Source organism: Sycon ciliatum, chromosome 8 (assembly GCF_964019385.1).
Source record: "Sycon ciliatum chromosome 8, ocSycCili1.1, whole genome shotgun sequence".
Lineage (NCBI taxonomy): Eukaryota > Metazoa > Porifera > Calcarea > Leucosolenida > Sycettidae > Sycon > Sycon ciliatum.
The window spans coordinates 30,141,161-30,151,584 of NC_088650.1; the positions used below are offsets into that span (position 1 = coordinate 30,141,161).

Consider the following 10,424-nt stretch of genomic DNA (forward strand, 5'->3'; position numbering starts at 1 on the left):
GGGTTTTCTCTCCAGAGGTGGTTGGATCATCTACTACGACTGAAGTATGTGTACATATATAATGATGTGTGCGCACAGTGGTGCAGTTTTGGGAGACGTACTATGTTCCACGGTACATCTTCATGGTGTTCTTGTACCAGTTTGGAACTTACCAAGACCCGATAAACGTAAAATAATTAATTGTCTGTGGTAGAGCAAGGAGAATTTGAAGAAGCTTGTCACGTGTGGATTAGGACTGAATGTAGAGTGTAGTATTGGCGATGAGTACGACTATGTTTGGGGTGCTTTCTAGAAATTAGTCTCAAAGCAGTGATAACAGTGTATGCCTATCTATTGTTCAGGGAAGTATTAGCTAGATTTCTCGCACCTTTGTATTCCATCCAGGAACGTTTTGAATCTCTCCTCGCCTGGCATGGCACACTCCCGTAAATAGACAGCCATCACGTCGCTGCTACGTGCGCGCCGCTTCTGTAGCACTGTTGCCCGCTAGCCGACAAACTACTTCAATGGCTACTACTATCACGGGGCAAATGGGGCGATCTAGCCATGATCTCAGAGGCACCTCCAGAGGTTGGTAACTTGGCCAGTTGCTATATTCCTCGCAATCGAGTTCTAGCCGACCACTGTGTCGACCTGCTAATGCTACTACTCCGAGAGCTGAGGTACTCGTAGCGCTGTGCGAGCACTACAAGTAGGAGGGAGCAGATCTAGTACTGCCCGTGACAGAGATCAGTCTTGCCTACGAGTACGAGGAGGAATGAAGCGATTGAGTATTGTAGAGGCACCACTCTGAACGACTGAAGAAGTGAAGACTTGAGTTGAGAAGAGAAGATCAAGAGGACAGTTTTGTTGGGTGTCGTCGATCTACACAAAATGAAAATGTTTTGACAGGACATCACGAGAAATCCATGGCGACCAAGAGAGTCCATGTCCATAGCGACAAAATAAAATACCAGTTACCACGCATTTCACGACTTCCCTGACCATGCCCCGAGTCATAAGAATCGACTCATGTCATGATTGATGCCTCCCTAGCCCTGGTACTTGGTAGCGGTAAGTGATAGATCTACATGTCATGAAGATGTTACATCATAGTCATGGTGACAGTGGAGTAGACAGGGAGTCGTCAAAATCGGTGTTTGACGACTACCGGCATACTATACCTGGCTAGATGTACGCTTTGGCCAGACCACGGCAGGTGAGGGTTTGATCCCGAAATATGTCTAGAACACCATCAAAGCATTGGTGGTTCAGTGGTAGAATCCTCGCCTGCCACGCGGGGGGCCCGGGTTCGATTCCCGGCCAATGCATTTTTTTTTATCCGAGGAAACTGGATTTCGTACAACTGGCAGGCTATGCATGATGCACTGCACATGCCGCGTCATTTCAAGTACGGTAAGTAGTTTAGTTAGTTGAAGTTTTTAAAGGGGAAGTACCCTAAAATCAAATTTTCACCAGTTGTAGTCTTCTGGCCCTATCTGGGTGCTGAGTCGAATGGTCTTGGTCCGAGGAAGCTGCGACGCTCCCTTCCTACTTGAATCCCAATCGAACTCGCGCACTTCCACCGAAACTGGTTGACTGCGCCCTTCTAGATGGGGATTTGTATGCAAAATGTCACTAAAAGGGCCATTTCGTTCTTATAAAAGCGCGGATGACCGCGATTGGCCCATATGTTGTAGTCTTTTGGACGCTGAGTCGACTGGTTTTGGTCCGAAAAGGCTACGATGCAGCGTTCCTCCTTTATTCCCAATCGAACATGGTTGAACAAGCGGTCACGTGCTCCTGAGTGCCCAAATCACCTGGTCACCGCGCCAGCAGGCGACAACTTTCACACCAAAGTTCAACTCGAGTTCAACTCGAGTGACAGGAGTGCACCCAAAAAAGGTCAAACAGGCTAGTATTGTAGTAATTAGTTAGTTGTACCCTGCAGGCACGGTGACCAGGTGACTGGTGTACGCAGGAGCACGTGACCACTTGTTCAACCATGTTCGATTGGGAATAAAGGAGGAACGCTGCATCGCAGCCTTTTCGGACCAAAACCAGTCGACTCAGCGTCCAAAAGACTACAAGATATGGGCCAATCGCGGTCATCCGTGCTTTTATAAGAACGAAATGGCGCTTTTAGTGACATTTTGCATACAAATCCCCATCTAGTAGGGCGCAGTCACCCAGTTTCGGTGGAAGTGCGCGAGTTCGATTGGGATTCAAGTAGGAAGGGAGCGTCTCAGCTTCCTCGGACCACGACCATTCGACTCAGCACCCTGAAGACTACAACTGGTGAAATTTTAATTTTTGCCTTAACTTCCCCTTTAATGAATTATTCTGTGCCAGGGTTGTGGACTGATTAGTCCCCAGGTCAGGCAATGGCTGGTACGTTTCCCCTGCCTTACAAATATTTGGGGTCATCTATCCAGGGAGAGCAGGGGGGGGGGGGGGATGGGCAGGGATTCAGAAAGCCCCAAAACTGTGACACTGCAGTGTGAGGAACAACTCGCTCCCTTCAGTCACTCCGGCTCTCACAGATACACACATTTGCACAGTGCACCCAGTGTGACCCGGCAACGTTGCAAGGCTCCAGTCATCGGATGCACACACATGACACACACATTCACTGCAAGCCACAGTCCCACTCTAGCATACAATGTTGCCATGTACAAACGTTATTCAGACCACAATCATAGAGACATTACGGACGGAGATCATTTTTACAGTGGATACTTCTACAGTAGTTTAAACTGATTTAGCTGAGCACACAGACAGCTTTTCTAAGAAGGAACAGCCACGAGAGGTGATAATATTCCTCGCTAACATCCACTTCAATAGAATAAAAAATGATACAAGTAGTGGATGTTTTCTGATAGCGTGCTGCTGTATTTCATAACAATGATGATTAGTTGGCATTGGTGTAGCACATGCGAACCACAAATCCTGGGTTGACTCTAATCCTAAGTAGTGGAGTTAGGGCAGAGATGGGTGTTCAGTCTAGTGGTAACTGATATAGTGGTGGTCATTAAAGTTTCCGTCATGAACAAAACAGCACCGCACACTGCACATCCTCAGTACTACGGGTGCTGCCTGGAGTGAACTTCTTGTACTCTCGAACACAGCGCTACGTTATTTTCATGGGGTGATTGTCACAGGCCAGCTCTGTAGCTCGAGGTAGTGCAGATCGTACAGAGCATGCCGCTATAGACAGGGTTAACAGCTGCACGTGCATACATCCTAGGTGGAGGTAGCATTGTGAACAGCTGTGTATAGAACTGGATTGGCTTCGTATTCTTGTGTGTGCAAAAATTAACGTGCATAACTTGTTCTTACCACCCACGAAGTATTCTTGGAGTCAGGTGTGTGTGTGTGTGTGTGTGAGTTTGGGTGTAAGTGTGCGCGCGTGTGTGTGTGTGTGTGGGGGGGGGGGTGTTTAAGAGGGTGGGGAAAAGAGGGGGTGAGTATCTAGGACTGGTTGCGTGTACATCTGACATTGGACAATTCCAGGATGGGCGTCTGGACGTCGGTGATCATCAGAATGGGCACTTTGTCCGGGCCGTCAACAATCATTGGCGGTGTTGGAGATACAGATGGCTGTGTCACGTTGACACCGCATACTGTTGTAGTCACGCACTCCTGGACACAGTTGGAATACAACCCACAGAACAAATGCTAGGAAAAACCTATGTCAACCTGGCTCGTTTAGTGGGCCGATGTGCATTTTATTCATTCATTAAAATAATGTACCTAATTGGCTAAGACAAACGGCCACAGATTACTGGAAGAATGAGGTGGCAATATGTCAGTCGTCACAACGAGGTATCTTTCATCAATTTCAAGGTAACGGAAATAACTCAGGGATGATACCATACAAAACGCTATATACCCCTTGCGTCTAATACAAGTGTAAAACTAGCCCACAGAGGTCAGACGATATACCCTAAGAAAACCAAACCTTTTACAATTCCTATGGCCATGCTTACCTGTAGCAAGAGTGGGAAAGGGAAGAAGACGTTCTCCGTAGGTGGCCGGAACTCAAACATAGTCGCTTGCAAGTTTGTGCTGTCATCAATAAGGTCAGGGCCACCACCAAATGTCAGGATAATCTGTACCACCACATAACCATCAGTAGCAACCACACCAACAGTGAAACAAACAAAAACGAGAGAGAGAGTGAGTGATTGAGTTCGTGTGTGCGAGTAAGTGAGGCCTTTCGCACCATTGCTTTCAAGTCGAATTAAAATGGTGACTAAAACAGCAGCAAACAAGTCCCTATAACCGGCACTTTGGCGGCCAGAGCAGTGACAAAATCGCACCTATAACAGCGCTAGTGCCGGTTATATGGACTTGCTTGCGGTGTCGCGAAACTTTATTCGAATTTTCGTTTTGCAGAACCTAACCTATTCAATATGGTGATGAAATGCTCTCAACTATACAAGAGGATGTACAGCAGGGCAGGGGGACATCGGACACGCTACGGTCACTAAGGTATTGACCGTACCACTCTTTGTCCCTAGTGCCCTGTGAATCAAAGCACTGATCTGGGGTCTAAATTTCGAAATTTTTCAGAGGAGCCACCTTAACCCCACGAGTGAATTGTACTTTAGGTGGCTGACCGTGCCACCCTAAAATACCTCCCGACGTCCCTGGACTGTTCAGGATGCTACAGGTTATGTCATCGCTAAGATCAGCATACCCGAATGGCTCCAACGACGGGGAATTCACGAGTTGTGTAATTGGCAACAAGCACACGCGTGTTGTCATTGTTCAACGTCAACTGCAGGTCGTAGTCCACCACAGCGTCGACGATTGACGGAATCAAATTGGCTGTAATCATGTTGCCAACCAGCTCTGTCATTGCGCAATCGCCACCTGCCGGGTTGTTTTGAAATTCCGCAAACACCTTAGATGAAAAACACACAAAAAAAGTGATTGAGACAATCATCATCGCCATCATCCTCATCATATGCAAAGTTTCCAGAGATTGTTGTAATGTGCCAAAAACTTATTCCTGCTTGCACTATCCCGAGGGAAACATGAGATAATTATCAAAAATAGATGGACATATTTCGCAGCTCACTTTAAAGTCGGCCAGACTGGCTTTCACGCACCTGTAGATACACGCCTGCAGCCTCAGGGACTGTCTGGGCAACGTGAAAGCGTCCCACTATGAGGCCGGATGCCATACATGCAATAACTAAAGGATAGGCTCAGTTCTTCATCGTGCATTACTGTTCATTCAGCCTAAATCATCCTATTGGCATTGGAAACTGGATTGCGAGTATATTTGTGGATGAAACCCCTGTTCTAATCATCACCCTGATGAAGGCCAATACCCAACAATCTCATCATTTGAGATGCTTTGTATTGAGTGGAAAAAAAACAGTCGTATCATAAGCACTGGTTTGCCACTCAACACAACACGGAAACCGTGATATCAACAGGACCTCACTTTCCTACTTCCAAGTAAATAACTTCTTATCCCTGTTGAAAATATTGAGAGTTGGGTACACAGTGCTAAGCGAACCATCAGACAACAGCAAACAGTTTACGGTACACACTGAGCCGTGTGCTAATAATGGCTGACCTCCTGAGCGGTGGCGCGCGCCACCTCGGTGGCCTGAGAAAAGAGTGCGCTGTACAGGGCGCTGGTCAGAGAGTCCAGCTGGTCGGTAACGTTGCACGTCTGCACCGGAGCGCACATGGTCGGTGGCTCAGTCGCCGGGGCCATGCTGGTTACTGGCTTGGGCTTCGGCGGTTTCGCCTTGTAGTAATTGAAGCGGCGAGTGAAGAAATCTGAAGCAAAAAAAAGCAGCATACAAGAAAAGGCACAGAGAAGCCAGGAATGACATCAGTGGCAACATTCTCTCCCCCAGCAGCAGATTGCAATACAGGATGTCCACAAAATACATACTGTATTTTCCAGAGTACACCTCCCTTACCTTTCTTCTTTTGATAATGCTATTTTCCGTGGTTGGATTCACCCTCCCTTTCTTGTATTGGCTATGTATTATTTATTATGTGCCATGAAGTGGAGACGATAAAAAAATTAAAATAAAATAAAAAATATGCCGCACTTGCAGCACTCATGATTCACCCAAAAAACCTCTGTGCAGCTTATAATACGATGGTCAAATTAGCGGTGAAAACAGGGTAGAGGTCTGTGTGTCTTGACAAATAACCTGGGTGCGGCTTATACTCTGGGAATACGGTTCTTGAAGAAGTTTTAGCCTATTAGAAGTACTCGGATGGTGAGCCAATTATAATTACGTTGAAGAAAGGAAAAGCACAACATGTTACGAGTTATGACAAACTGTCCACCAACGTAACCAGATCTTATACGAATGTCTCAGTACTCCTTGTCAGTTTTGTGCCATTTGTCGCACTCGCTGACTGTATCAGATCTGGTTACGCTGGTGGACAGTTCGTAATAACTCGTAACATTTTGTGCTTTTCCTTTCTTCATCTATTATAAGTAGTAAGCTTTGTGCTGAACTTAGCTATTTCCACACCGCAATGCGCACGGACATCCCCTATGTACTGTGCACACAACACATACATGAACAACGCATGAATAGTAACTCACAGCGAAAGTTCCATGGCCGCCGATAACTTCTAACGCGGCCGCGATTCCATTTTCCTCCTCCGAAACTGAAGCTGCAATGAAAAACCAAAGAAAAAAACACATTCACCATTCAATTGTAATAGATAATCTATTACAATTGAATGGTGAATGTGTTTTTTGATAATAATTCACGAGAAGAGTTACAACATTAGCGATTTGATAAAATTATGAAATATGAAATACTGGCCCCACATACACACACACACACACACACACACACACACACACACACACACACACACACACACACACATACACACATCATCATCATCTGGTCTACAGTTCAAAACCATAGATTCCAAACTACTCTTGGCTTAACGTTACGATGGATGTCAATCTGGTTGCTTAGAACTATTGTTATTCACAGGTCAGTTTATGTTGAGCATGCTACAGAGAGCAATACGGACATCCACGCCATACTTGGCTGGCTGACTCCTACGCTGGATGGGGTTGGGTAAAATGCAGCAGTTCATGACGACAACAACTAGTACTGCCTGTGACATCCTGCGCTTCATAAGTAGCTGTCAACCTTTGATTAGGGGAGGGCACAATTCTCAATGACGTAGATGTAGATGATGACTGTAATAATGTACTTCAAGCAGGTAAGGATTCTCTAACCCTGCTATACCCTAGTGGTGAGAGAATACTCTAGGATACGTTCAGCCTTACAATCTCGGTGTTGCTTCGGTGCTCTCCGGAACAGAGGAGACCACGATGAATGCAATGAGAAGCATCCCAAGTGATGCACAGCACAGTAGACGGGACATGGTTGAGCAGCTCTGTTAGGCGGTTTAGGCGTGACTCTTACGCAACCTCAGGCGTGGCACTTCCTGTGATTGAGCAGAGTGAACAATGACATGAGGAGTAAACACTCACAAAATGCATGACTATCATTAATGCACTAAACAGGACCCACTGGGCTGTAAGCCTGTGAGTAAACATTATCAACTCAGAGTACATCATTCATTGACTTTGACCATAAACAATCCCAAGAGCACATGGGTTTCTCTTCAAGGCTGTGATGTTGGCAATGACTATGTGCACACTGTGATATACATTCAGGCAGCCAAGTTTAGTAGTGGTTCTACTCAAACACATCTATAATAATGTATTGTGCCTGGGGTTAGATTTCGTGGAACAGTGCAAAATTCACCATGACTTTAGCACTTAGTGGAATTCTCATCATGTATCGGTCAAGCCGGGGAAGGCATGGATCTCATTGCACATAATGCAGCATGACTCAGCAGTTTTCTCCCCCCCCCCCCTCCCAAACTCTGTGTACTGGTGCATCACCATGACTTGTCTTGCGAACAATACTCTGACGGATTAGGTAATAATATCTATAGTAACATAGGAGATATCTGGCTGATCAGTTGGAAGTTATGAAGGGGAAATCGCCAATACCAAGACTCAAATTAAGTCCTGTTCATCCCCATTGGGTATAAGTAAACAGGCAAGCACCAAGCACTAAATTCCGGTTCTGAGTATTATGATCACTCCTGACCAGTGTACCCTATGGGATTATGCAATGTAACTTAGTCACACACTGGTGGCTTACGTTGAAACCAGTAACAATTGTTCAAGCAACCAAGTCAGCTTGAACACTAAACAGGGAATGACTGTTCCAGTACAGGCATTACCACCTGCAATCTACATGCACATCAGTGCATGGCTCAAAGTAAAGGCTACACGATATGGGTGAGAAGCCTGTAGCACCCTGGCTATCCTCTCTAATGCTATTACTATTAGTATGGCTGTTGCAGTGCCAATAGGTCACTTCCATCAGCCAAGTCAGCATCAGGAAATGCCCCTATTTGGATGAACATGCCAATACTAGTACTCTAATCCAGATGTTCTAACATTCCTTTTAGTGCTCATCAGTCACTGCCATTCCTGTTCACCATTGCCAGCGAATCTAGGAGCTAGCACGGGTACCAGGTTTCCTTTGTACAACTGGGCCAAGCGTTCTTCAAGGCTGTTTGTGAAAGCCGAGTTATTCCCAATGGAGACCAATACAATAAGCACACAAGACTGAAAACAAGAATGGATCCAGGGCAGTTGCCGCTCCCGCTATGCATGCAAAGAGAGGTCCTCGATTGCCTCTTGGCATTTACTCATTTGATGCTCGGAATCGAACTCCTGATCATGGGTAGGCATGCAAGCACATACTCATTGACCAATCATTCCCGCTTTCCGTCTACTCAAGTACAACTAAGATCGCTAAAATGCTGGAGGAGACCACAATGTTATCGCTACGTTGGCTGGAGAAGTACCGTGATTCCCAGCACTAAACAATGAACAATTTCAATCTACCTTGACGCTCAGCTTATAATCAACATCCGTTACTCACCTTGATGGTTTGGCCGCGCCGTGCAAGCAGTGTTCGTCCGATCTACTTTCAGCAAAGTCAACCCACACCACTTCCTCCGAGCGCAAGAAACTCTGAAGTCGGATGCTGCACTGGGGTGTTTTCTTTTGCAACGACGACTGCAGCAGGGCTTGCTGGCAGCGCTGACCTGCGACATGGTCTTTTATGGCGAGCCATGGCTGTATCTCGCAGTCCACCACCGGACGGCTGTTCGAGATTTTTCGGCTCAGGATGCGCGGGGAGGCAGTGAAACACTGGCACAACTCATCATCTTCGTCTGGGAATAGTTCCTGGTGAGCAGTGCACCGCATTGCCGTTGTGCTTGCCGTGAAGTAGTCGCCGGTATCCTGGACTTGCAGCTGCATATCGTCCTGTGGCTGTGAAAGTCAGGGAGTTGCGCAAAGCACTCACGACCATGCAGTACGGCCGCTTGAACGCCGATAGCCTCGGCCAACTCCCTTCGTTTGAGAAAGAACGGGCACGCACGGGGCGAATACAGTCAGTCATGATACAACAGGGCTGCTGCTCGGAACGAACGGACTGTACAAAATCCGCATTTTTACATTCCGGGAATCCGTTCCAAGCTCGGGCAAACTACATCATTACATGTAGGACTTGATATAAAAAATGATCCAAGTTTTGGGAGTACATGTAAATAGGTTATACAGTCATGTACTTAGTACAACATCATTGTCAATACAATGATGTGTGCGGTGGTTGTCTAGTATTACATTGCAGTATTATCTTACGGCGTTCATTATGCCAACTGCCCAGTGTATGACTTCTACATCAGTACATGATTGTAAGGCCGTTCAAGCTGCTAGAACATTCTTCAAGTTCAAGAGCGGATAAATTGCAAGGATACGGATACAATCATGATCTTTTTTGCTTTTTATCGCCGAGGTCGGTGGAAGAGTTTTGATACACGCAGTATGCAATACATGCGGTGGTGTTAGTGGTACGGTGTAGGTTACCGCGAACAACCACGTCCTTCAACATAGAATTCTTATGCAGTTTTGGCACTGAAATTACCCCGTATATCACACCATTACACGTAACTATTACTAATTCTCGTGTACTCTTGGAAGTAGTGAATGCATTTGTCACGTTACCGGGTAAGCTGCCCGGACTAGGCTGTACTGTGTACAGCTGCTGAGCAACAATTATTATTGTTCCTGCAAAAACGTGAGCCGAAAGGATTATAATCATTGAGCACATGTAATACTAAACACACCATCATTCTTCTAGCGTGCGACAACTCCATACCAGTGATACCAGTGACGCAGTTTCTACACTTGGCTATAGGACGGACGCGAGTCTTGAGTCCTGTCCTGGTGTAGTTCTACGCCTAGCCTGACTGTGACAACTACAAAACCATGAAACTGGCACGGAAAAACTTCAAAACGACCAACACTAGTAACAGCGTCTTTCTCCTTCAATGCAGAA

The 10,424-nt window shown here is 46.2% G+C and overlaps 2 protein-coding genes and 1 non-coding gene across 3 annotated transcripts in view; 1 reads left to right on the forward strand and 2 right to left on the reverse strand.

Moving 5' to 3' along the window:
- The window catches only part of LOC135822666 (spermatogenesis-associated protein 17-like), an 11,421-nt gene extending 10,607 nt beyond the window's left edge, over positions 1-814 (reverse strand). The window contains exon 1 of the mRNA XM_065335476.1: positions 368-814. Within this exon, the coding sequence (XP_065191548.1) occupies positions 368-441 (74 nt within the window). The 5' untranslated portion in view covers positions 442-814. The remainder of the gene's footprint in view (positions 1-367) is intronic.
- A 425-nt stretch (positions 815-1,239) lies between these two features.
- Positions 1,240-1,310, forward strand: Trnag-gcc (transfer RNA glycine (anticodon GCC)). The gene has a single exon. It is a non-coding gene; the product is annotated as a tRNA-Gly (tRNA).
- A 1,329-nt stretch (positions 1,311-2,639) lies between these two features.
- LOC135823457 (uncharacterized) lies at positions 2,640-9,551 on the reverse strand. Its single transcript, XM_065336306.1, has 7 exons — positions 8,961-9,551; positions 7,280-7,440; positions 6,572-6,642; positions 5,573-5,781; positions 4,682-4,888; positions 3,969-4,091; positions 2,640-3,621 (listed from the first exon to the last, which is right to left on the reverse strand). Exons 2-7 carry the CDS (start codon positions 7,375-7,377, stop codon positions 3,451-3,453), a joined length of 879 nt encoding a protein of 292 aa, XP_065192378.1. The 5' UTR covers positions 7,378-7,440; positions 8,961-9,551; the 3' UTR covers positions 2,640-3,450.
- Positions 9,552-10,424: the final 873 nt, after the last annotated feature.